Genomic DNA, 27,579 nt, shown 5'->3' with positions numbered 1-27,579 from the left:
TGAAGCCATATTCAACATTTGAATGTTTTTTTTGTGTGTAGCTTTTACTCCTGCTGTAATACAATACTTGACATCCCACCTGTGGGTGTGGTAGCCTTCAGGTCCCGTTCCATTTAGTGTAGCAGAGCCTTTCCAGTGAGCCAACATGCACAGCAGCAGCACTGTGACTCTGTTGGATCTGAATGGAACAAAACCTTAGTTAGTATCTTTGTTAACACCTGTGTTTAGTCAACTATTTCATGTCAAAATGGCTGCTGGGAAAAAAGTAATCTTGTTGAAATGTGACCAAATGTCATCAACTGTTACCAAGGTTGAATCGAACATGAATGAGAAACCCTAAACTTTTCAAATTCAAATTATTCCACAAACATTTTAAGTTAAAGCAGATATTTTCGACACTACTCAAATACCAGCGGTGGAAAGTAAATAAGTACATTTACTGAGTTTTTCATTTCAAAGGGCAATATTGTACTTTTTACTCCATTACATTTATTTTACAATGATAGTTACTAGTCACTTCTTACATAAAAAAAAACATAAAATGTTTTTATGATGTGATTCAGTACGAAACCACTAATCTACCTGTTAGAATACAAAACACAAACTTGGCTCCACATTGACAAACTACAACATTAAATTGCTCTTGTTGTACTCAGTAACCTGTTCCAAGTATCAGAATATTAAAGTAATGTAATATTATTACTTTCTGTCTACCTAAAGTCAGTGGTTGTTCTGTGTATCTAACACAGATCCACACTTGGTCAGTTTCAGTTCAGGACTTTAACTTGTATTTCTACTTTTAGATCTCAAGTAATAGATCTTATTATTTATTCCAGTGTCTAATAGACTAAAATATAAAACAGTGATTCAATTATCACTGCTTTCTGACTCCTCATCCAAACACACATGAAGCTCTCAGCAGCTCCAATCACTTCTCTGTGAAGCTTGATTACTATCACCTGTGTGTGTATGTGTGTGTGTGTGTGTCTGCACTTCCCATCAAGCTGGTGCAGGAAAAACTATCTGACTTCATCCTCTGTACCTGTGTGTGTCATGTTTCTGAAGTCACGGGAGCTGTTATTTCTGCTTTAAATCATGCTGACCAACACAGGCCCGGTGGTAAGTAAAGCTGCTCTTTTTATTTTTTTGTAAAGCTAGTTTTGCTCGAGGCTAAGTTAACTAACAGTTGTGTGTTGGTCTGTGTGTATGCTTCTCAGAGCACCATTTCAAACACATTCTGAGCCTCGAGCCGTTTCTTTGGATCAGCTCAGTGTGGTTTAATTCATCATGTTGTCAAGACAAATCTCTCTCAAAAACCTATCAATTAATCTTAGGTCACATATGGATTTCTATATTGCCAACTCAACCCTTTTAAGAAGTCTGCCCTGAAGCCTGAAGAGTTTTATTTGACTAAGATTTATAGAATTGACTAGACTGCACAGTGAAGTCTAATGGAGGTATCTTATCTGATTTTGGCAGGAAATACAGGTTATTTACATATCATTTCTAACCTGAATTGAAGAGTAACTTTGATATGTTTAGAGAATATCCTGAGTTACATGTGAGCACATGAGTCTACAACAGTCAGCAACACAGAAAAGGCAGTTTTTTGAATGGAGTTTGGTCTAGTACTTATCAAAATGTGCACAAACTGTTTGGGATATATTCTCACAAGCAGCTCAGCAGCTTCTGACTCTCAGTTTTTGTAAACATCTGCAGGCCAAGCTGTACTTGTCCATAATTGATGATGTGATAGAGAGTATGAGGGAGCTCTTCTTGGATGAGGGGCTTGAAGACCGCGTCCTGGACGATTTAAGACACGTGAGTTATATTCCGCATAACTCTGCTCCATTTTTTTTTAAAGCCACATAAATATATATAAAATGCAAACACTTTGACTCAAGTTGACAGTTACAGCGATGTTAGATCATCTAGTGAGGAAGTGTACACCTTACCACAGGAAGACAGACTGCTGTGTCTTCTGCTGTGCAGCTCTGGGAGTCAAAGATGATGCAGTCAAAAGCAATGGAAGACTTCAGGAAAAACAACATCAACTCATCCAACTTTGTGCTGCAGCTCCCTGCCGGCTACAGTCAGACTGATCAAGAGGTCACAGGTAACACAGTGCTGCTTCTGACTAAACAAATCTAATTATATTGTCCATTAAAGCAGCTTGTCAAACAGATTTAAACGTTACTTTAAAACTATCCTGAATTGAAGGTAGTTTTTGAGCAGATTAGATCTAAAACTGGGTGTTTGTGGCATTAATGCACTGATGTAACCGACTTTTGTATCACCTGCTCTGCTCTGATTTTTGCTCTCAGCTTCAGTCGTGATTCCTGCAACTCAGAATATCCACAGTTTCCCGAGGCTCAAGGCAAGTGTCACTGAGATTTACAGAACGCCGCCTCCACGACCTCTGCTGCATTTTTACATTTCGCATTGTTAAATTTAATCACTACTGAGTAAGTATTCATAGCATAGATTTCTTTTAATGCCCAGAAGGAAATTTCAAGTGGTATAATTTCAGAAACTTGGTTTTAAAGGTCCAGTGTGTAAGGTTTATGGTGAATTATTAGGAAAATATGACAATAAGTGTGTTTTCAGTAGTGTATAGTCAACTAAAAATAAGAATCGTTGTATTTATGTTACCTTAAATTGAGCTGTTTTTTGCGAACACTGGCAAATGTGTCAATCAAATTGATTTCTGATCATAAAATGAAAAGACAAATTGAATCGTGGATTTGGAGAATCATGACACCCCTAGTTTCTAAAGTAGCCCAGAGCAGGCAAACCAAACACTAATTATAGATGGGGGTCTTATGCATTTTGTACGAGTTTGACGACCACTGTAGTTACTTCTGCACATTCAGTGTTTGCAGTCTGTAAACTCGCCACTAGATGCCGCTGAGTCCCACACTCTGGCCCTCAAAACTATTTTTTCAGGGTTCAGAAAGTTCAATTCTGAATGAAAAGCAAAGTCAGGTTGAAAAATCAACCAGCTTCAGCTGGATCTGTAAATTTCAGACACCAACAGTTCAAACTTGAACATGAGGGTTACCAAGTAAGTGTCCAAGGACAAACCTGTGTGATCAATCATATTCAGGCTTGATTTTATTCTTGGCAGCATCTGTCTCTGTCTGTCTGTCTGTCTGTCTGTCTGTCTGTCTGTCTGTCTGTCTGTCTGTCGCAGTGAAACACTATCAGACATGAATGTGCAGTGTTTTGCAGTTTTGCAGGAGATTTCTGTAAATCATTTTTATGCTGAATTATTCCCTTGTTCATTGCAGAACAACTCGGAGACACTGGCTACTTTTTCTCTCCCTGCTGGATTAGCTTACCCTGTGCAGATCCCAGCTGGAGTCACCCTGCAAACAGCTTCTGGTACACAATCATTTCACCTGTTATGGGCCTAAATCTGTCTTAGTTTTAAATATGTGCTAATGACATTTGACTCTCCACTTTTGTCTCATTAAGGTCAACTTTACAAAGTCAATGTTCCCGTTGTGGTCACTCAAAGTGCAGCAGGTCAGCATCCTGTGTCCCAACCCTCACAGAAAGTCACCGAGTGGAGAGAAACTCCCGCTCCTCCGTCAGCTGCAGTCCCACCAAACACCTCTCATCCTCAGGAGGGGGAGCCGTCCTCTGTTCCTGCTACTTCTGTCACACAGCCTCCACATCAGAGGACCAATTTACGCCTCAGTCAAGAGAGCATCCTCTCCCAGCAGCCGCGGGTTCCTGCTGCTGACGCCTCACAGCTCCAGGGGGCCCGCTCTCCAGAGCCGGAGGTCAGGCCGGATGAAAATGAGCCGAGTCCACAACCCGAACCTGTGAACCTCAGTGTGACCGCCTCGCCCCGCAGGCAGTTATTAGACTTCCAGATCGGCAGCGAGGAGGCTTTGACACAGACGGCACAATTAAAGAGCAGCAGAGACATTGATGACATCCTGAAAGAAGTGATTGAGGAGGAGAGGGAGAAAGCTGAAAGGGCGAGGAGTCTGGCATCTGCAAAGACTGGCAACCAGTCTGAGGCTGATCTCGGGGTAATTTGAAAAGAATATTCACTTCTTAAGCAACACAAAAGAAAAGGTTACCTGTTGAGGTGCAGCTGGGTATTATGAAACTTTAGGCAATAGACTTGTTAGCTTTCTTCCTGAGGGTTAGATGAGAAATACGTACAACCTCGGCTCCAAAAAAGCATGGATGTTATGTAAAGCGTAAATAAAAACACAATGCAATGATTTGTAAATGATTTTTGACTTGTGGTCAAGTGAATACAGGATAACAGCAAGATATTTAATGTTCCAACTGATAAAATTTATTGTTTGTCTTTAAGGCAATGCAGAAAACCAACACTGAATACCTGTGACCTTTGACCCCTCAGGCAACTGCATTGAAAACCCACATAACTGTATAACGGATACTACTTTAGCAGTAGATCATTTTTGGTGGTTGACCCACACACAAGACTAAAATTCTACACATCTCTGCCTCTGCGGCGTCAATTTTGACCACACTGTTTTTCACTTTATACAAGTTCAATCCTAAATTACAGTGGCAGTTTAATCAGTCTGAAATAAATGTTTCCAGCTACAATAAATTCTGCATTCACGTTATCAAACTTTCCCAAAGTTTTTTTATTACGAAGTCCTCAACAAAAATCGCATTTTCAGACAGACTGCTGTGCTGTCTGAAGCCAATTCAGGTGTTCAGTGTTGAATTATTCAAAGCATAGAATTTTTACCATAGCAGTTATAGACCCACTCCAACTTCCTAACTGTTACATTTCTTCTTGCAACTCCTGCCAAGCTGGACCTGGACTACAGCTACAGTGAGCTGTCAGAGATCGTTCAGCTGGACGGTCCTGCGGACAACTCTGACATGGAGGAGGAAGAGGGAGTTCCCCTGGAAGAGAACGACTTTCTGGGTATAATCAACGCAGAGGCCATAAAGGCCCTGCAGGAAGGAGAGGGAAGCAGTGACGGCGACAGCATCTCCTCCAGCAGCGACAGCGAGGCGGCGGATGAACTCGCCAACGTAGAGGAAGAGGTGAGAGTGAATTTAATGCACATTTTGTCACGGTTTATTTTTTGCTGCTAAAACGTCAGTGCATGAAAAAAAAAAAAACAGCTGATTTGTGCAGCTTTTCCTCTAAAAGACTTTATCAATGCCTTTAATTGGACATTTTAAAGGGTTATTTTGCATCATTTGATGTAGTTGTATGAGGTACTTATAGATATTCTGTTTAGTTTTCGTGACCATTTACACAAAGAGCCAAATGTTACAAACCTCGCTCTGCTTAACAAGGGTGATGTCAGGCTGATGTCATTTTATTAAGTATTAAAAATTTTACAAGTGAGAATGTAACCATTTATATTTCCTGCATGCGGTCACTTTATCCAAACAAGGCCTATTTGGAAATTTGCTCCAATGTTTTTGTAATCACAGGTTTCTCTACTGTCCCAGAATTGTCCCAGACACTGCATCTTTGTGTCTCTGGTGCTGTGTTTATTGTCCCCGGAACAATTGGACGTCCTTAATTTCAAGCAGTGAAAAAGCAGCATGGAAGCTAAGCAATGTGCTACTAAGGAAGGGGTTAGCAACATAAGATATTATAGCCACTTAGAAAGGTCCACCCAAAAAAAAAAAAAAATCAATGTCAGTTTAAGTGTATACTTAGAATATTTTATCACTGTACTGCTGTCTGATGCCTTTTCTGCCAGGAAACAGATGCTACACAGGCCAAATATAGCTCTCTCCAACCAACCAACCAAACTCCATAGGTGAAATCAATAATTTGACCTCACAGGACACAGAAGTTGTTGGTCTATTGCTTCCTCGTTCTGTTTTTGTGTTATTGTGTGAATTTGAACAATTCTTTTAAAATCACTGAAGTCACACAATAACACAAACAAACAAAACAATCGAGGCAGTAGTAGCCCAGCAACTCCTGTGTTCTGAGAGGTAAAAATTACAGATTTCGCTAATGGAGTTTGGTTGGTTTGGAGGGAATTTTTTGCTTATATAAGTGCAGTTTCCCATCTGAAAAGGCAGCCTGTCAGCAAGATAAAGCAGTGGAAATACTCTAAATATAGCATACAATTAAACTGATTTTGAATTTTTTTTAAGTGGCTAAAATACCCTTTGTTGTTGACCCTGTCCACAGCAGTTCTCCTGTCTAAACTGAGGCTGTGCCAACCTATCTATCAATAATTACCTCATGCAGCCCCACTTCAAATAATCCGAACTATCCCTTTAACTATTTTTTTTTCCTTTCTTTCATTCAGGATCCTTTGAATTCGGGTGATGATGTGATTGAGCAGGACATCCCGGATCTCTTCGACACTGACAACGTAATCGTTTGCCAGTATGACAAAGTAAGGACATATTGGCCGTTATTTGCCTCCCAAGAAATCCCACTGCTGAATGGTGATTGTTAATATTGTGACACTTTCTATCTTTGGCAGATTCACCGCAGCAAGAACCGCTGGAAGTTTCATCTGAAAGATGGAGTGATGTGTTACGGAGGCAGAGACTACGTGTTCTCCAAAGCTGTCGGGGAAGCCGAGTGGTAATGAGCTTTAGTTCTGTTGCACACATCAGATAATCGTATTGAAAGTAGGGAAACTGATTTAAAATGGAAAAACAATCAGTGAATTTAGACCTCTTGGTGGTGTAATTTGGCTCACGGAGCTGGCAGTTTAAACACCACTGTGCAGAATCACTACCACTTCTGTTGGTTTATTTTTTTTTCCAGTATGTAATTATCAGAGCAATACCGCAAGTCATTTACGATGTTGCAACCAATTACGTGCAGCGTTGCCTCTGAATCCAATCTGCTGAGACAAACAGCATGAATTTATGTTGTATAATATTTTGCTGCAAATAGTTTGATTTATTAGTGGAACAAAACATAATCTGACCTGAGATGTGTTTTCCTCTGTTATGATCATGTTGCTTTGAAGGTACCTAATGTGCTGTTTGATTTCAGACATTGTAATGTCTTGCCTTTAATCATGCTTCAAATACACTCAACTGCACTGTTGTGCTGCATTCATGCACTCTTTTCTCTCTGTGCAGCCATGTACTCAGCGTTTTTTTATAATGAACTAAGAGGCTTTTTCTTGTCACTCTTGAAACCAAACGGGTCCCAGTGGCTTCCTATATACAAATTCACTGGAACATGGCAAAATTAATTTATAAATGCCAGCATGGACACTAAAATCAATTATTTTTTGACTGTGGTTTGGATGGCTACTCTCGCAGTTGGAAAAAAAATATATTAAGGGTGGTGTGACAGCTGCTGCAACAGCTCAGTGACAAGTCCTCGGAAAATAATTTTACTGTTCAAGTTTTAATTTTCAAATTGGCAGTGTTTTGAAGAATTTTTTTGGGTGCAGGCCGTTTATCATTCTGTTAAAGCTGCTGCCAGAGATATTGTGAAACAACTTATTAGTGATGCCGCTTTGTGTCCTACATAAGAAAACAAGACCAGGGTCAAATTCTCCTTGAAATCAGATAAAACACTCCTGCATTTACATTTTTACCAGACAGACGCACAGTTAGTCATACATTAGCCGGTTAAAAAGAAGCAGGAGCAGATTTTTATTTAGAGAATTTTATTTTTGATGTTAAATTATGTGGTCATGGTGGTGAAAACACAGCCGCTTTTGTCTGCACGTGCCTTCAAAATCAACAAAACATTAGTGAAAATATTGGCAGCCTGGTAGCTCAATTGATAGAGTATTTGGTCTGTGTACCGAGACTGTGAGTCCTCTGCAGCAGCTGTGGGTTTGACTACCACGTGTGGCCTTTTGCTGCGTGGAATCGTCTCTCTGCTCCTTTCCTCTCTTCACTTCAGCTGTCCTCTCTAAAACATTCATTATAGTAGTTTTAAGTATTACGTCTAAAATAATGTAGCGTGCACATTAAGACGTAGGATACTTTCCAAACTGAGTGTAAGGAAAAAAATCTAAAGCAGGAAATTACATTTTCATTGCAAATTACTGGCTATACTTATTCAATCAAAATCAGTGAAAAATAGGGTTGAATTTGGTAGAACCTGGTAGAAATTTGCCACCCACGAATGGATATTGCATTGCTTTTCGAGGGTCATAAACAGATGAGGTTAGAAACATCTCACAATAGCTGTTAAACTGTCCTCGCAGGATTTTTTTGGCTCCTTATGCTCAATTGGATGCTTCTGCTCGGGGTGTTGAAATTAGTTTGTCATGTTGCCTCCTTGTTTGCGAAAAGCGGCATCATTGATGAGATGGTGCTGAGTAGTGTTTTATGACAGATTTCACTCGTAACAGCCAAGACGGAAAAGCAAACTCGACCATGTTCTCAGAAAGGAAGCAGTATAGAACTGGATGTTCAGTGTGAGAATCAATATTCTAAACACACAACTGACAGCTTCTGCAAACTGAAAAAAGATGCTTGGCAAAGTAATTGGCCTCACTTTTTTTTTTCTTTTATTAAAACATCGTATTGGGAAAATCCTGGAACAGGCCTCAGCTTTGACTGAGCCATGTCTGCAGTCTTTAAGTCTGCCAGTCCAGATGTCTCCTGAGTGCAACAGGCCAACAGATGGCACTAAAACCACCTCTGAGAACACAGATTTGATCACATGTACTTCATTGTATTCAGACTCAAAATCTCAACTTTTATGACAGAATAATAAATAACGTCTACTTTTTGATCTTTAATAGAACTAAATGTCTCTTCTTGTAACATCTTGATCTTCATAACAATCAATATGCAATCGTATAAAGTACAATCACAGTGAAATGACCACCAAAAAACTGGTTTCACTTGTCCTCCTCTCATCTGCTGCTGTGCACCACATTTCCTGTGCACAAGTGGAGTCTGCAGCACCTGTTGTCTTCAGTTTTAGGTCTCTTGCCGCTGTCTGATGAAATTGTCACTTTGTAACTAACCTACATCAAATCTGATGTGATGCCTGTTGTGTACAACACTGACAATCGCTCCACCCCGACCTAAATTTTGATGAAATGCTACATTTTTAGCCTTTAAGTTCATGATAAGTTCTCTACGTTGGCAGTCATGTGGCTCCCTTGTTTAGAAAGCAACCCTTCATCTTGATGTGATAGGCGTAGAAAGTAAGCGAGTGAGGTTTAGTGGTGGATGTTTTTTGGGCAGAGTTGAGGTGTGACGCCAGCGTCTGCGACCTGTAGAAGTCTGCGTTGGCGTGGCAGCAGCCGCAGCGACTCAGCAGCAGGCACACGTCCTTCCTGAACGCCCGCGTGAAGAGCGTGTACAGGAACGGGTTGCAGAGGGAGTTGATGGGATAAAAGAGGATGAGGAGGATCTTCGAGTGAGACACGGTGATGAGGGGCATGCGCAGGGCTGCAGAGATGGCGAAGAAGGAGATGGGCGCCATGCACAAGAAGTCTGTGAAAATGAGAACGGCCATGCGCTTGGCGATCTTGGTGTCTCCATGGCGGGCAGAGTGCTCCGGGTTGTGAACACTCAGATAGATGCAGATGTAACAGTAGCAGACCACCAGGAAAGCAGCAACGTTGAGGATGAGCACAGCGACCACGTACACCTGAGAGCCCAGCGTGTCGATGTCCATCGGCAGGCAGATGCTCACTTTGCTGTAGCTGCTAACGCCCACCAGGGGGAGCAGCGCAACCAGCAGAGAGAAGCCCCAGCCTGCCGCCATGATGGCCGCCACGTGGTGCATCCGCAGCCTCTTGTTCACATGCATGGCGTTGGTGATGGTGTGCCAGCGTTCAAGGCTAATCACAGTCAGCGTGTACACAGACAGCTCACTGGCAAACACTGTCAAAAACCCCGCGATGCCACACCCGGGCCCCGTCTGCCAGTCTGTGGCGTGGTTGTAGTACTCGTGACAGGAGTGGTAGTCCATGAAGGCGATGAGCATCAGGTAGAGCCCCATGCACAGGTCGGCGACTGCCAGGTTACACATGAGAAACCTGGAGATGGTTAGCTTATGGTGGCTGATTAGCAGGATGACCAGGACAGCCAGGTTACCGGCAACAGCGAAGACCGTGATGATCCAGGTGAGACAGCGCAGGAAGGGGAAGCCCAGCAGGTCCTCACAGGGGTTAAAAGCGTCCGGCTTTGGTGTGCACTTCACAAAGGGGTTGCTGAGACAGTCGAATTCCAGGTCCGGATACTGAAAGTTGATGTCGTCAAGAAGATTCACGCCATCTGCAGCGGCCTCTCTGAAATATACACAGATGTTAAGATTAGCATACAAATCCCAGAACAACTATCTGAGGACGTGATGGCATGAAAGTGATGGGGACGAGGGGAGTCTGGAAAGGAGACAATACATTTAATTTTTCTTTTTGCTGAAGGAAGGGTCAGTTCTTCTCATTCCAGAATTAGATTGCGTTTAAAAAGATTCCTGATACTTTTATTTTTATGCTGATTAATTTCTTAAAATGCTGCTAGTTTGCTGGTTGTCTCTGACAGCGGTTATTGTGTGTTGGACGTTGCATCTTGCGCACATTTTTGGCGTTCCTCAGTTACTTATGTTCTTTCTCTTATCCCTCCTGATCTTTATTTATGTGTCTTGTATTTCTCTTATCCCTCCTGATCTTTATTTATGTGTCTTGTATTTCTATATTTTATATCGGTACTTTGAAATTTTTTTATACTTTATATTTGTCTTTACTTTTATATTTGTCTAATTTTTCAACAGCATTCAAAGGCAAAGGAAGGATTTCATTGTGCAGGGAAACTCGCTTTTAACTGTGCATGTGACAATAAACGCTTTGACTTGACTTCCCAGAATGCATTGTGTAAACTTGACTCATTTTTCAAAAACATGATGCAGAAGCACTGCAGCATCTGAAGACAAAAAGTGGTGGTGGCTGAGCTCGGAGCAGAAAGATTAAAGTTTAGAAGTGTTGGCAGTAAACGTACAGTTTGCTGACAGAAACACTGCAGAAAAAGTACAAGAAGTTCCCGTGTCTTGTTTATCAAGGGAGAGTCTCTGAAATATTTTAATTTGAAAAGCTAATCAGATTTAATAAAACAAAGCTCTGGGGTTTAAATAACATGTTACTCTTCATTTGTCTGACCCATTTCAACAGGTATTTTGGAGATCCCTCACATTTACACCAGAGTTATGATTAAAGTAGAGTTTCAGATTTCAAACTGACCCTCGGCGTTCTTAAGTTTGAGAATGGTTGTTTGTTTTCACAGTAATGAAAACACTGCGAACCCTGATGAAGGTTAGTGTTGAATTAAGTCTCCACCATCTTACATCAAAATTAAACATTTTGTCTTTGTTAAAATGCTGGAACAAAATATCTCCAACAGGAGCAGCTGTTAGTTCTTTGTGTGAAATGAACATCTGATTTTAAAAGTTGAAGGTTCAAGTTAATATTTTAAGCTTATTGAACATGTTTTATGAAGTACAACTGAATTTAATTAACTTTTCTTTTCAATTTTAAGGTTCCCTGGACATTAACTTTTGTTTAGGTTAAAACAATTTGATTATTTTTAGTGTATAAATACAACAATTGTCTCTGTTTAAGGGGTTTCTCTGATTAAAATCTTCTGGAAGGTAGTAGGATCAATATATCATTATATAAACAGATTAGAGGTGGATGTTTGTTATTTAAGTAATTTTATTCAGGATTAAATGTGTCAAAAAATGTGAAATGTGACACTGACATTATTTAAGAATAAAGGATGGCTGGAATATTTAGTCAACAGTATACATGATGTGGTTATTTTTTCAATAATTTTCCCAAATGTTAATTCTAAACTTTTGATTCAATTTGGGTGCGATGTGAAAATTATTATTCAATTAAGTGTAAAATAGAGTTGATCATCTGAAGTGTCACATTATTCTGAGATATTGAGGGAGGTTGTTGCATTTATTCTGTTAAGGGCAGGGACTGGAGAAAATATTAATGTTTGGTTGTAATTTTTAAAAAATGAAACTATAAAATTCAGCCCCTCTGCACTGCAATAATTTTTATATGATCCCCAAGTGAGCAGTGAAGTAACTTACGTTTCAGCTTTGTTGAGGTCACATAACTTTGTGAAGTTCTTTAAGGCACTTTCCCTTTAAATAAAACAAAAAGAAGGGAAAAGGTTAGACCGCAACACAAAATGTCAATAAACTCAGCTGCTAATTACCAAACAACCGACGATCTGTATTCATTGGACGGGGCTTTTGTTCTTAATGCAGATGTGAATGGATTAGTTACACCTCTGGCGGGCGGCTTGTCGGTTACCTTTGTTTTCGACGCCACGTGTGGAAGGCGCAGCAGTGGCTGGGGTACGTGAGCTCGGCCTCCAGCAGCTCGGCCAGGCTCTGCAGAGGAGGGAGGGTCTTCAGAGCAAACGCAGAGCTGGCTTTCAGAAACCTCACCTGCCTCAAGCCTTTCGGGGGGAGGGAACTCAGAGCTGTGGACGAAACATCCCTGAATCACACACACACACACACACACACACACACACACACACACACACACACACACACACACACACACACACACAGAACACACACATATATTTCAGTGAAGACAGTGAAATAACCACCATGACCACTAGAACTGCCAGATTTCCATCAGTATTTACCCCAGAATAATGCTAAATAATGCATGTTTTTGCAACCGTCCCTGGTCTCCGCTCCTTACATCCCTCAAAAATCCTTCAATTATTCTACTGATTAGGACAATTTAACTTGACTATTTGCGTTTTAATGTAGGCTAATTAGTAGGCTTGCGACATTTCTTTGACAGAGACGCTGCTAAGCAACCAGAGGCATCGCCAGCTGCGCAAAAAAAGGTTAAGAATATAAACATGGCAATTTCTGCAAGGTCAATGTGACCGTGTACGGCGGAAACAGGTAAAAGTGATCACATTTTCGATAATACGATGATATTACGGGTTTAATTATTTTTATTTTATATCATAAAAGGACTGCTACTGACTGCCTTGTAACTGTACTGCAGTTGTTATTGTTATTTTATTGTATTTTATAAAGAAGGAAAGCAGAAACACTTGACGTTGAAAGGAAAAACTAATTTTACACCAACAAAAAATGGTGCACACATCACAGTAATTATTTAATATAGGAGTTTTTTTTTTTCCAATCCCCCATTTTTCTTTGTTTTTAACATAAAAAACAATAAATAGCTTTTGTAGAATAACTTACCATATGATAAATATTGTATTGTTGACTTTTTATTGTGGTATTATCACACCCTGAGTTTTTGGTATTGGTATTTAATTCAACAAATTAATGCACAAGCCACTAGAACAGGTTGGGTCTGTCTTGTCTGGGATTTCTCATGTAAATTTAAATTTAGTCGGAGGTTTACAAAGCCGGTCTTTCCAACAAAAAGGAGCCGTCATTTGGTTTTGTTGATGGTGGCAAGAAACGCTTTTTTTCAGGCAAATCTGCTGAATCTCCCACAGATGCGCTCATTCACTTCTCCTGACTGCAGCAGCCAAGACCTAATTTAGTTTTCATACTCATCAAACCGATACTCGAGACGCTCATTCACAACAAAAATGCTTCATCACAGAAATACCGGCTGCAATTACTAACATTTACTGAGGCCTGAATACTTTTTATCCGGAGCAAAATAACATTCAGGATCTCCTTTGTTGTTGTCTGATTGGTCTACTTGGAATCTGACATTCATCAAATGGAAAAATACCCAGAAGCACCACACTGGACCCCACACAAGCAAAACAAAGACCTCTGGCATTTCCTGCGTGTCAGTGAATACCACAGATGCTAATTCATAACCAAAATAAGAGGAAATTTCATTTCTACTACAGTGGATTGCCTGAAATCAGAGACCTTGTAAGCTGCATGCTCTGCAGACCGGCCTGTTTGCTCACTAATCAGTATTCAGCAGTCCTGCCTGCCTTGTTGGTTGTTTACACAGACAGACTGTCACCGCCCTAATGTTTATACAATAAAATGATAAACACTGTTATGAATATTAATCTTGCTTCACTGACCCAGTTCAAATATGGCCGCCTTAATGCTGTTGATTCAAACAACAGAAGATAGAGAATATATGATCGTCTTCTCTCATATTTAACTTCGCAACACAATCACATTTGCTGCTCCTCGATTTTAGCCTCTTATCTGTGAAACATGAACCTTTTTATGGACCGATTCATTTTCAGCAGTGGGGGAAAGTAACTGAGTACATTTGGCCTACTCAAGTACAATTTTACTCTAGTATTTATATTTATAATTGACTATATTTCAGAGGGAAACTGTACTTTGTACTCCACTACAGTTGTCTGACAATGTTTCTACATATATATTATAAATTACGGTGTTTTTTTATAGATTAACAGCCCAACAGTATATAAATTAGAGCCTGAATGATATAACAGTTGACCTGATATTGTTCTTTCACAGCTATCAGTCCATGCTGGTATCATGTAGATGTTTTCCAAAATGCACTGATATGAAAACTTTTTCTTTTAACAGAACATAATGAGGATTTCTTTTTAAAAAACTGTTACCTTTACAGGCTGCATCCTGCGTAGGTTTGATCCTTTTTCTTGATTCAGGTTTAATAAACACACGTGTTTTGCTCTAGTGTGTTTTTTTTTATTTAATGTTATTTAAAATGATTAAAAAATCTGGATCAAGTTTTCTGTTTCAGTGCTCTGATATAATTTTGGACAATAAACTTTATTTTTAAATTGTAAAATATCCTGCCTGTATTATCCACTTTTGACGGATCATTAATAAAAGTGTGTGTTTCTGTGTATATTCTATATTCTGTATATTAATTATTACCTGATTGGCTACTAAAATGCAGATGAAAGGTTTAGATATGAATTAAAACTATACTCAGTACTCAACTATGGCTTTAAATGTGACTAAACAGATTACATGGTGACATACATACTTAAGTACGAGTAAAATTACATACTTGAAAATCTTCTCATAAAAAATGATTTACTACTACTAATTGCAGTAATTTGAGTATTTGTAATTAGTTACCTCCACTTGTGATTAGAGCAGCTTTGAATAAAAGGATTTGATTGTATTGTTTTTATTAATTTATATTACAGTGACTTACAGAAAACTCGGACCTGTGGCTCCTTCAAAAGCGTCTTCTTGGATGTCACGGAGATACCTGTTGTCTCTCAAAATTCTGCAAAAGACATAACAAAAAAAAAAGAAAGAACTGTAACAGAGGTGACCTCGAGTCCAAACTGTAGTTTTACAGTCGACGTGCAAAAGATTTAAGACGACACATTAATGGCCAACAAAGCCCCGAACCATTTTTCATCTCCTTTTTGTTTTCTCGACTTGACACTGAGGGAGATGAGCATTATTTTTAGACTACAGGGTGTCTGCACATATCTCATCCCCATCGACATTCAGCAGTACGGGGCAGAGCAAGAAAACAACGGGGCATCCAATCTTTGTTTAGTCTTACATAACGTTTGTTTGGTGGTACAGTTTTCATGATTAGAAAATAAAAGCCTTAAACCTGGACAACACTCTGTGTATGTTGTGTTGTTGTTAGCTTAATAATCTTGATTATTAAAATGCTTACAGTGTGTTGAGCTTGGTCCCATTGAACGCGTGAGATTTTATTTCTTTGAAGCCGTTTCTGACCAGGTTCCTGTGAAGGACACGATGTTATAAGTTTCAGTTTGCTTTCAAAGGCACCTATCTGCAAGGTCAGAGAACTGAACATCCAATTACATAAGCATTTTGAGACACATCAAAACACATTCTTCCCAAAATGTGACAAACTGTTGCTCTTAGCTCCGATACTGTGGCAGCAGAAAGAATTTGGTCAGCGTACTCACATGTCAACATACTCCTCTGTGATACCCTGGAAAGAATTAGCGGGAATGATGTCGATCCTCATGTTATCTGCCATTTCTCTGGAGACAGAGGAGATAACGAACACTCGAGCTGTTTTTATCAGTCAGACAAAATTATGTATATTCATAGAAAGAGAAAAAAAAAAAGAGCAGAGCGATGAACTGTGACCCAGCCGGAGGATTTGCGGCAGGGTCGGTGGCATCGTGACATTGATAGATAAAAGTAAAACTGGGCTCAGAATAAACAACTTGGGCTCCGCTTAGAGAAGAACATGTAGTCGTGCAACACGCGGGAAGACCTTAATCCACTTACTTAACACTATTTTTAAATGTGATTACTTACAGAATAACGTTCGCCGCCAAGGAGGAGACAGTTGTGAAGTCTGGGAAGTGCATCACTCCTGTGTTAGAGATGCTCCTGTGAAGACGAGCATCAAAGTGAGAAATGATTATGAACGGATGAGAAACAAATCTTCAAAGTGCCCACGAAATGTCACAGAGTTGCAGATTGTCTTAGTTTGCAGGAGAAATTTCGGGAATCGTTTCTATAAGAACACTCCAGGTTAAATGTGATTCATCACATCATGTCGCTGCCTGATCGTGACCTTTGACGCGTTTCTTCGCATTTAACTTGACTTGAATTCTCATTAACAAACAGTCCAAACAGTAGGTGACTGCAGGAAGATGCCACAATAAAATTACTGCAAAGTGGTACTGGTAAAAAGAAAAAGAATTAACCTATTAAACCACATTGATAATCGATTAATAATTGGTTATTTTTCATGCAAAATGGCAGAGAATGCTGTTTTCAGCCTCTCAGATGTGGAGATTTCACGCTTTTTGAAGTTTATTATCATATTATTTTGGGGTTTGAGACAAAACAAACACATTTTAAGACAAAGCCTTGGAGATTTTTAACTATTTTCTGACATTTTAGACATGTTGCAGCCCTAGATTAAACAGTTAAGTTTAGTCTTTGTTGTTATTTAATAACTACTAAGAAGTAAAACTTTGTACAGGGGATAGTAAAACTTTGAGTGACCAAGATTTCTGACCCACTTGCACAACCAGGCAAGTGAAAAAATAAAAACATTAATATCGAACACATCTGTGCTTTTCAACGCAGAGACATGGAAAAATAATAACAACAATAAAGAGAAAAAGATTTAGAAAAAACATGTGATTCTTAGTCTTCAAAATATTGTGTGCTACAACTCCCATAATGCAATTCAACAGCACTTCTTATGAGTCTGTGGATCAGCTACCTGTGGCTCTTTTGACCCTCCACAGTGTGGCTCTGATGAAAAATTATATGGAAATACACTTATAATAATACTATTTTACTCTAACATTTTAATTTTCAGATTTTATTGTTGTAGGCCTAAAGTGATTCTTTGTAAAACTATAAAAAGGTGTAGCCTCTACATAAAAGGAATGTTTCAATATTTCATCAACTAAAATGTGTGTCACAGCCTACGTCTATTGCTTGGTGCCTTTTTCTTTAAATTTTGCCCGGGGTTAGTCTTGAGACTCGGCTAATTGTGAACGCTGAAGGAAAATGCAGAATTTAATAGTTGTGGCGTAAGTCAGATTTCTTTCTTCTTTCTTTTTTCCCTCTTTTGATATTAAAGGTTGCAACCCTCACGCTAGACGCTCTCTGCTTATTAAATTCTTTCATGCTTTAAGCACCGTGACCTCAGTTATTTTGCAGGGTTTTTTTTGTCGAATACTTGAAGTCTGAAGCTGAACTCAAAACAACCCTGAAGACATAATTGGCTGGAGTCCCCCTTTAAAGGTGCGGAGAGTGATTCTGAAGAAAAAGGGTTGATTGTTGAGTCTCAACTTGGGACTCAACAATCAACTATCTTTCTTCAGTCTTGCCCCTTTAATTTGCCCGTTTGTGCAGCATCCTATTCGACACAGTCTTGCAGTGCTGACTACTCTGTATTGGGTTTTTTCAACCCTTCTTTCTGTTTATGTGATGTTTATCTTCACAGGGACGAGTACATAGTGTGGACCAATACCACATACCACAGCATTTATAGCCTGAGCTTGTCTGAGATGCCCTTGACCACATGGACCTTTATAAAAATACATGCAACTCAATAGAAAAACACACATGACCAGTAATACAATAGCAAGACTAGAGTCTACAGCCATGCTGTTATACTGTGAGGCTGCACGCAGACACAGCGGTGCTCTGGGCTGAAATTTTTTAAGATGTTTAGCAGGTATAATATGTTCCATGCTCATGATCTTTGCATGTTTGCATGCTAGCATTTACTAATTAGCACAAAATACAAAGTGCAGCTGAGGCTGGTGGGTGTTTTATTTAATTTCCTTGCGGGTATTTTGTCATAAAAGGTATCATAAAAATAATAATTTTCACCAAACAACACTAAATCAATAGTTAAAAGGTCACTAAAGTTTTTTACAGTTCATATGATCCAATAGTTGTTGAAACATTTCACTCAAAACCAAAAATATTATCCTGATGCTGGAGTAATCGTCAGTGGTTAACCAAAGTCATTAGGATTCTTAATCTGGGGACCATGAATGTTGGGCTGCTGTTGATCATTTTCTCCATTCATCGCTTAGTTGTTTGGTCCATAAAATGAAAAAACATTGATAATTTTTTTCCCGAAGGCCAAGAAGACGTCCTCAAATGTCTTTATCTGTCCACAACCGAAAGATATTCAGTTTACTGCCACTGAGGACTAAAGAAACCAGAACATAATTACATCTGAGAAGCTGAGATCAGAGAATCTGGACAAGTTCAGCCTTCATATCTGGGTTCTTGGTGTTTTTTTTGCATTGATAACTGGGTTCTCAACCAACTAATCAATGAATCATAGAATCGTTGGAGCTCTGCACGAATATCTGCCAAATTTGGAATAAATTCAGCCTCATTTATTTGACATTGATGGAAACTTTCGGATCTCCACTAAATTTAAGGTAAACTCACGTGACTTTGAACAAATCATGGCTGCAGAGACTTAAGATTTTAATGACTGGCCCACCTGCTCGTCAGCGAGGTTTAAACAGGTGAATAATAATGAAGTAAAACAGAATTACTTACAAATATTCCAGTTTTGGCAGGTCAGTGAAGGCCCCCTTTTCAATAACCCTCAGACTGTTGATATTCCGCACTGAACTGCAGGAATAAAAATGAGGGAAAGTATCAGTAATTACAATACTGCTGTCAGTGTGGCTGTCAACAAACAAACACGGCGAAGCCCATTCACACGTCAGGCGCTCCGAAAGTCGAGGATTAAACACGCTGCTTTGTAATGGAGAGGCTAATCCTGTGAAACTTAAATGAAATGCAAAACACATACCAGCTGTTCAAATGAATAATTGCCTTCACCGTGCAGCTTGAATTTGACGTGCGGTGGAAGGTAAAGTGTCACTTACATTTGAGCCAGGCTGTGGAGGGAAAGGAAGGCATGTCGCTGTATCTGCGTGATGCAGTCGCTCTGGGAGATCTCGCTGTGGCACAAAAAAAAAAATGGCTCCACATCAGTCAACAGATTAACAAGAGCTGGTAAACAAATTACTCTTGAAACGTCTGGTGGTGAATGTGGAATTTTAGTGAAACAGGCACAAGTTCCAAAAAAAAGTTGTGATGCCGTATGAAGCGTAAATAAAAACAGAAAGCAATGATGTGCAAATCCTTTTTTGACTGATATTCAATTGCACTGAAAGACAAGTTATTTAAAGTTCAAACTGTTTTTGTAAATATATGTTCCAAAAATCAGTTGAGATTTGAGCATTTTTACCACTGTGTTACATCAGCTTTTCTTTTAACAACACTCAGTAAGTCTTTGGGAACTGAGGAGAGTAATTGTTGATGTTTTGAAAGTGAAATTCTTTCTTATTCTTGCTTGATATAAGACTTAAGGTGCTCAACAGTCTGAGGTCTCTGTTGTCGTATTTTGTGCGTCATAATGCACCACATACGTTCAGTGGGAGACAGATCTGGACTGCAGGCAGGTCAGTCCAGTACCTGAACTCTTTTAGGACGTATCAGCGCTGGTTTAACACGTGCAGAATGTGTCTTGGCGTTGTCTTGCTGTCGTCTGGATGACAGCATGTGTTTCTCCATGTCCTGTATCCCAGTGAGCACCAGCTGGGATTTCAATATCGAATTCTTGCTGAAAACTGGTTGGTATTCAGTCTGAATGTCTAAGACCTCTTCTCATCCAGCTAAAGTGTAGTTATAACAACAACAACAACTTTTTTTGTATAAAATTTGTACAAAATTTTGTAAAAAAAAGAAAAAGAAATGTATAAAAAGGACATCAAATTGATGAAGTTCTTAATGTAAGAATAAAGAAAAATCGCTTCTTGCTGGAGCCTAATGCACACGTGTAAGAACTTGGGCATTTGGTTACAACTTCATCTACTCCAAAGATTAATGCACTGTGACATTAAGAGCGATAAACATACGTAAGAGGACAGGAAGTGGTGTTGGTTGACCGGTTGACCTGAATTTACGACCAACATGAGCCAAATAATTTTTCTGGCTCTCAACTGAGAAATTTCAACGTATTTTCCTAATTAGGCAAAAAAACTTCTCGTCAGTGGTGACCATAGTCGTCTTTTAAACGTCTTTTCAACTGAAAAATGCTCACTGGGATGTGTCTTTCAGCATGAATGAGCCCTTCACTGACCTCCAAAAACAATCTGAAACTTGGACTCGTCAGACCACAGCACACTTTTACGCTCCATCTCAGATGAGCTCGGGCACAGAGATGCTGGCGGTGTTTCTGGATGTTGTTGAGACTTGGCTTTCACTATATATGGTAGAGTCTTAACTTGCATTTGTAGATGCAGCAATAACCTGTGTTTACAGACACTTTCTACAGTGTTTACAGTGTATCCTGTAAGCAGTCATCTGGGTTTTTTAACGCAGCGCCGCCTGAGAGGTAAAAGGTCACGTGTATGCAAGGTTGGTTTTTGGAATATTTGTCCATGCAGTTTCTCACAAAGTGGCGCCTCAGGGTTCAGTGGTATGAATTTTATCTATACTGATGTACTATTCTGATCAATAAAGCCCTCACTTTTCTTTCCAAACAGGTGTTTTTTAAGCATTCACCAATTTTCCCAGTCTTCTGTTGTTCCTTTTTTTAATTTCTTTGGAGCGTGTTGCAGGCATCAAATTCAAAATTAGTCTTTATTTACAAAAATACAATAAAATATCTTGAATGCAAGTTGATTTTTATTTGCATTTAGGAATTGGGGTTCATATTAAGAGTGACACTGGTTCCCTTTCCTTCCTTACATTTTAATGCACTTCTTTTAGAAATAGGACAGAGTTGATTGATATTGGGATACAATCCATGAGGGAAATATTAAAATACCACCAACAACATTTCATACTTCTAGGGCACCGCGCCGCACACGCACACACGCTTCACCTCATGTTTGGAAAAGCTCCAAAGATACATCACCGATGCATCTGGGCCAAGAAGACTAAGTGAAGATGTTTAAAAAGGAGGACTAAACAAAGACCGTCGGAGACAAACAAAGTCAACAAGACTTCCTGATTTGTCCTTGAACACTTTTGTTTTCTGATGGCTCCTTTTCAGAGCCGCTCTTCATCTAATCATCGCTTTACGGCTCCCACTCTGCTGTAATCAGCCGACACTTTTCTAAGGTTATCGTCACTCTGCTTCCATTTCAAGAGAAGAAACAATTAAATCATCTGCACTGCTTACATACTTTTGATTGCATTATTTATAGCGTCAAAATGACCACTTACAGCTCGTAAAAAGCTGCGATTTACAGTTTGCGTCATCAACACAGCTCCTCGTGCCGTTCCACCTTGACACGGGTTTTATTGGCCACTACAGGCTGCAAAAGGATGAAGGGCTGCGGCTTCAGGACAGTAACCTCATTTAAACTTGAATGTATTTTATCGCTTCCAACTATTTTGCGATAGAGACAAAATTGGAACATAATGAACCTATCACATGTAAGTACTGTAAGTATCTGAGACTGATAAGACTCGTCCCTGAGGAGCAGAGGGAGCAGAGTCAAACACGCTCGACACAAACCGGCTCCAGTTCACAATGATTTTCACCGCAGGCTAACAGACGTTATCTGCTCATCAAACCCATATATTAATTAAACTGAAACAATTCAGGCTCATGTTGTAGCTTTAGGACTGAGTGTTTAGTGGCTGTAAACACGATAAAGATGAGACATAATTAATCAGCAGTTAAGATGAAAAGAAGTCATGTTTTCTCTCTTCTGTCTGTTTTTAGTACGATATATAACTATAAGGAACAGCTCACTTACATTTAGGTGATGATATTTCTGGTCTGATATTTCAGTCCTTGAAATATGAAAAGATTAAACTTTGAAGCTCATCTACATTTTTACAGCGTTCTTCTTTTAAATGGATCATATCCAATAGCGATCACATCTTCAACTTTATATAATAAACTCTTTTTTTCTCATCCCTGAATGAGGCAAACACCTAAAGGCTGCTACAGAGTAACGTGTACTACGGCTGCAACTAATGTTATTTTTTATTATCGATCCGTCTGTTGATTATTTTCTTAATTAATCGATTAGTTGTTTGGTCTACAAAATGTCAGAAAATGGTGAAAAATGTAGATCATGGTTTTCTCGAGCCCTTTGTTCATCCACACAACCCAAATGTATTCAGTTTACTGTCATAAAGGAGTAAAGAAACCAGAAAATATTCTCATTGGAGAAGCTGAAATCAGAGAATTTGGACATTTGTTTTTAAATTTAAAAATGACTCAAAACGATTTAATTTAATAGTTGAGTCAGATAAACTCTAAAGTGTACAACTATAAGGAGGATATATGTGATGACACATAAGGATCTGAAACATCCGTGGCTGAAACTTTTCGATAAAAACTGAAATTTTGAACTTTAGAAACTTTTGAACAAGACATCAAAGTGAAATGTAATCATGTTGGAGAATAATGAATAGTCATAAACAAATGTTCAGCTCTCCCTGTGGTGTCTGGTAAAGACACGAGCAGCTGGTAAAAAACAGATTTAACAGCTGAGTCTGTATTAGTCACAGTTCAGAGGGTCATAGGTGACTAAATATAACATATTGTACACACTTTATTTTTATTTCTGAGATTTTATTATTTCATTATCACAGCTTGGCCGGATATAATTTGTATAACAGTCTTACGTAAGACGCTACAGCATTTGAGTCTTTTTAAAGTACATAAGATTACAAAAACTCAGAAAACGGTGTTGAAAACACTTCTGTCTGTGGTAGTACAGTACATACAGACGACATACTGTACATCAGAGGTTTTCAGAGTGGGAGGTGGTTTCAGGGGAGGCTCAGACATAAAGTACTGGGGGTGTTTGGGACTTTTTTCCCCACTTTCCCAGAGTCTGAAACAAATAAATGGGAGGCAAAGATGTATTTTTGTTTAAGTTGTATAATGATTTTCAAATTATTGTTTGCCTTGGTATAACTGTATGTTATGTGGGTTTATTTGTTGATAATCTGTGGAAAATATATTACAAAAAACGAAAGAAACCAATAAATGTCTTTGGACAAAACTTTTTTTATGTACTTGGTTTAGTAATATTTGGATGTCTAAGGAAGTAAATTACAGCAGAACGCCTTTTTCCAAGCTTTGTCTGAGGGGATGTCCACCGTCTCACACTTTGAAAACCCCTGCTGTCACTACATCAATGTTTTATTTAATACTTCAACTCTGTTTCTTACTGGTGCACCAATGTGCCTCCTCATATTTGGATAAACTGTCTGCTTATATACGGATTTGCTCCTCTGATCCACACTGAATGCTCTGCACACACACAAACCAATAGGCGGCGCTACAGGGAAAGTATATTTTAACTGTATTAGGACTCTGAGGTTTACATTAAAAAGTTTTTTTTCTTTTACCTTCATTAAGTTTTCTTACAGTGCAGTTGTTTGCAGCTCAAAAAGCACAATATATTACTGATCATTTGACTGTAAATGTGTATTTTATTGTCGGTCAAATCTATTTCAGGTTAAGTTTTGTCAAAATTCTGTCATAGTTCAAGACTGGTGACATCTGACATACATTTGGCTGTGTAAAATGGGTAAAATGCATAATTTATCAGCCCATTTTAAACTTTTTGCTGAAGTTTGAATATTTAATATTCTCCTTTGCATGCATCAAGGCTAAAATGTCTATCAACAGTTGTTACACCCATCATTAACGCCACATAAATTCACTTTTTCACTCAAAATCAAGGCACTTACATTATTGTAATGTTGATGAGCTCCTTGAAGGCATGAGTGGGGACTTCTTTCAAGGACAGCTGAGTGAGCCTTCTGTAAGATTCATAAGGAAAGTTGTTAGAATCACACTTAGTCTATAAATAAAAGAAAATAGCCTACAAAACGTCTCTCCAGGTTGTTCTTCAAAATTACATTTATAAATCATATAATAAGTTTAAATAAAAGTCCTTAAAGGAATATTAGAGTGACGGTAAGGGGAATAAAAATGACTAAAAGTAAGTCGGTGAGAAGTCCCGAAAACTCTATAAAGTACCAGAAGGGCACAGACGGGCTCAGTGTAAAGTACCACAGATTTTAAATTGGACCAGTCTCAACACTTGAGGCATAAAGTCGGGTTACTTACAGTCGAGGCACGGCCGGAGCTGCTGCCCGGGAGGCCAGCTGAGTGTCTCTGCTGCATTGAAAAGTGCCGGCGCTGCAGCGGCAGATGGTCGGACAGGTAAAAGCCCAGCAGGAGCGCACATCCAGGACGCCGGACAGCGCGACCAGGAGCCAGACCGCCCGGGGAGCCATGTGTGACACCGGGCCACTCACGACGGGACTCTTCTAAAAAATTAAACAAAGACAAGTCTCTGCTGAATCTCCTCAAAGTTCAAGAAAAAAAAAAAAACTATCATGGCAGGCCAAAGCTTTTTTTTTTTCTTCCACCTGCGTCTTCAATGAGGATCTACTGCTGCCTTCAGGTGCTGTCGGAATTGCGAGAATGCTGCTGCCCGTCTGTTAGACCCAACAAAAGTGAAACACATGCAGGCGGAAATTTACTTTGACAGCTGAGCTGCAGAGATGTGACGTTTAGTGGGTGGAGACCATGAAAGCTCTGTGTTAAAAGTGATGTGGTGAAGTCATGCTGTCACTCTTATTTGTGTAAATCAAGTTTCAAAGGAGGAGTAACTTTTTAGCATTTACATTCAGGCTTGGGGAGTAACAGATTACTTGTAATTAGGATACAAAAAACTATTCCATCATAGTTACAGATAAAAAAAAAATTGATTAAATTTACATCTAGTAAAACTGGGGATTATTAGCAGGAATATAATTTTAAAATACATTTTAACATAAAGAACAATACACTACTACGTGCAGTGTGCACAAATAACACTTGATAATGAGTCTCAGCACCGTGGTGTCAAAGAAACCAGCTAATCTTACAGCTGCAGATTCATTATCATGACCTTCAGTGAAAAAAATTCTCCAGTGGGTCCAATATTTTGTTTTTAAATGCAAGAACATCACAGTACAGTGACAGTTCTGCCTGCAGTTGTGAAAATACTGTCAGCATCCAAGAACTCAACATCTAATTTAAAGAAACATTTACAGAAAAAACCAACTGCTGATGTTAGCCACACATATAGCTGGCAATACTACCACCACTACTACAGTACTTACTACTACTTATGGCAGTTTATTTTGAATGTGAAGTGTGAATTGCATACTTAACAAAGTACATTTACATGTTCATAATTACTAAGCAACTTAAAGTAATCAAGTTACATTACTTTAATATTGTAATATTTGGATCAGGTTACTGACTATATTTTGTAAAGCAACAATAGCCAGCAGGAAACAAATTTCTCTGTATGTGAACATTGTTGGAAACACTAGACAATTAAGTACACGACTCAGCAAAATACACAACTTATGTCTCATTTTTAGACATTAGGTACATTTGACGTTTGATGTTCTCTGTGATAGATTACACAAGTTTTAGTAGTTTGCAAATAGTTTTTTTATATCACAAGGAAATTAATATAAACCAGTGGTTGCCTGGAGCACTAAATATGCATTCAGATTTGTTCAACAGAGCAAAGTGGTTCGTATTATTATGAGCTGAAATGTAAAGTACAGCTTATCCAGTTGGAAGCTAAATTATGGAAAACTACTGGCACAGTCCTTTCCATATATTCTGTATAGGTCTTTCTAAACATTAACCTTTAATTAGGTACAATTTTGAATGCAGGAATTTGTTTGTAATGGAATATTTTTGCATTCTCATCTTCACTCTGTTAGGACTCTGCTGCATATCTTAAAAAAGATTAATATTAATTATGGTTATTCTGTTATTAATCCAAGCTATAAACAACCAACATTATGTTTCATATTAGCATTCTGCAGAAGGGTGACAAATTAAAGGGAAAAAAAAAACAAATCTGTAATTTGACTTGGCATCCTATACAGCTTGGCTGAGCCAATGTCTGACTTATCTTTATCTACAAAGTTAACTACTCAGTCAGGAGGTGATTTGTTATGAAAGTTTTGCAATTACAATTTCAAGCACTTCCAGGCACTTTAAAATCTTCTAAACAACATTAAAATTGAAGTGTTTTCAAGGATTTCCAGCACCCGTACAAACTGCATAAAATAAAACATCACTGGCTTTGTAAAATGCATGTTTGAGACCAAAAGAAAGAAGTTTTATATTCAGGACCCTTATAAATGACAGAAATCAAACCTGCTATTAGAGAAAGGACAGGACATTCTTCATCAAAATAGAGTGCTGCTGAAGCTGCAGCTTTAGTTTTTAATAACTGCCTGTCCTACTCTGCAGCAAAATGTGTTTTTATGTTGACTCATGCAAATCTAAATATTAATCCACAAAGGGAAAAACACTGAAAAGTAGGACTTTCAAAGATAAAGTGTACTTTGTTGGAATGACGCACTTTGTTAGACCCAACTGCAACCCAACCTGCAAATGCAGCAGTGCATTAAGAATGGTTTCACACCGCTGTCCAGTGTGGCTCATGTCTGTTGACAGACAGATGAGACATAAAAACAGAACTGCTAACGGCTAACTGTGGCAAATCTGCGGAAACTATCGGCACAACCGAGTCTTTCTGCAGCAAGTCAGTTCACCGTTCACCAAAAACATGGGTGCCTCCAGTTTATGCCATTGTTTGAACACAACACTGCACACCCCCTGTCCACACATCTTTGAAAGAGTAAGGAAAAACCACAGAGCCAACAGAGGAGGGAGGGATCCCCCTACCAGGATGGACAGACATGCAAAAGATGTTGCGTGTACAGAACAGAAAAATCCCATTAAATACTGAGTTTGATGAGTTTCTGATAAGTAGAACTGTAATATATATGTGAAGATGGTGGGTCCAGGAGGACGGTGACGCGTCACCCATTGGACCTGTACCATACGACCTCCTCTCTACCATGGAGACCTGAAAGAGGCCACAAAATGAACTACAAAAATTTGACAACAAAATTTCTGATATATTAAACTACAAAATATATGCAATGTAGAGGGTTGCAGATCCAGGAGAACATTGAAACCTGCTTACTGTTCCACTGAAAAACCCTTTTCATAGGGAGCTCTGCCAGCCTGGGCAAAAAAGAGCCGATACAAATTCAACATTTCTTCCACATTTCCTTTTACAACACTTTACATCACGAGAGACAACACAACAACAAGCCGAGGTCCCATTTACACCAGTTTGTCA

General features: G+C 39.0%; 2 protein-coding genes across 2 annotated transcripts; one reads left to right on the top strand and one right to left on the bottom strand.

Annotated features, from left to right (window-relative positions):
* The first annotated feature begins 988 nt into the window (after positions 1-988).
* Positions 989-7,053, top strand: gtf2a1l (general transcription factor IIA, 1-like). Its single transcript, XM_084736276.1, has 9 exons — positions 989-1,119; positions 1,720-1,821; positions 1,993-2,116; positions 2,325-2,377; positions 3,291-3,384; positions 3,478-4,043; positions 4,810-5,049; positions 6,288-6,377; positions 6,468-7,053. The coding sequence occupies exons 1-9, from the start codon at positions 1,096-1,098 to the stop codon at positions 6,573-6,575; spliced, it is 1,401 nt and encodes a 466-aa protein (XP_084592402.1). The 5' UTR covers positions 989-1,095; the 3' UTR covers positions 6,576-7,053.
* A 1,607-nt stretch (positions 7,054-8,660) lies between these two features.
* Positions 8,661-24,705, bottom strand: LOC146315127 (lutropin-choriogonadotropic hormone receptor-like). Its single transcript, XM_084736277.1, has 11 exons — positions 24,477-24,705; positions 24,095-24,166; positions 19,249-19,323; positions 18,914-18,988; positions 16,178-16,252; positions 15,817-15,894; positions 15,558-15,626; positions 15,075-15,149; positions 12,246-12,434; positions 12,020-12,073; positions 8,661-10,214 (listed from the first exon to the last, which is right to left on the bottom strand). Exons 1-11 carry the CDS (start codon positions 24,644-24,646, stop codon positions 9,065-9,067), a joined length of 2,082 nt encoding a protein of 693 aa, XP_084592403.1. The 5' UTR covers positions 24,647-24,705; the 3' UTR covers positions 8,661-9,064.
* Positions 24,706-27,579: the final 2,874 nt, after the last annotated feature.

The sequence above is a fragment of the Lutjanus erythropterus genome, chromosome 14 (assembly GCF_056507025.1).
Source record: "Lutjanus erythropterus isolate fLutEry1 chromosome 14, fLutEry1.hap2, whole genome shotgun sequence".
NCBI classification, from domain to species: domain Eukaryota; kingdom Metazoa; phylum Chordata; class Actinopteri; order Lutjaniformes; family Lutjanidae; genus Lutjanus; species Lutjanus erythropterus.
The sequence above is the reverse complement of the archived record's forward strand: the minus strand, read 5'-3'. Positions and strand labels throughout refer to the sequence as shown.

Coding starts and splice junctions, on each gene's coding strand:
- gtf2a1l (XM_084736276.1), top strand. CDS start 1,096: ATGCTGACCAACACAGGCCCGGTG. Junction 2,117..2,324: donor GACTGATCAAGAGGTCACAG/GTAACACAGTGC, acceptor TTTTGCTCTCAG/CTTCAGTCGTGATTCCTGCA. Junction 6,378..6,467: donor TCGTTTGCCAGTATGACAAA/GTAAGGACATAT, acceptor TATCTTTGGCAG/ATTCACCGCAGCAAGAACCG.
- LOC146315127 (XM_084736277.1), bottom strand. CDS start 24,646: ATGGCTCCCCGGGCGGTCTGGCTCCTGGTCGCGCTGTCCGGCGTCCTG. Junction 16,253..18,913: donor CTGCCAAAACTGGAATATTT/GTAAGTAATTCT, acceptor TCGTCTTCACAG/GAGCATCTCTAACACAGGAG. Junction 10,215..12,019: donor GACCTCAACAAAGCTGAAAC/GTAAGTTACTTC, acceptor TGTATATTTCAG/AGAGGCCGCTGCAGATGGCG.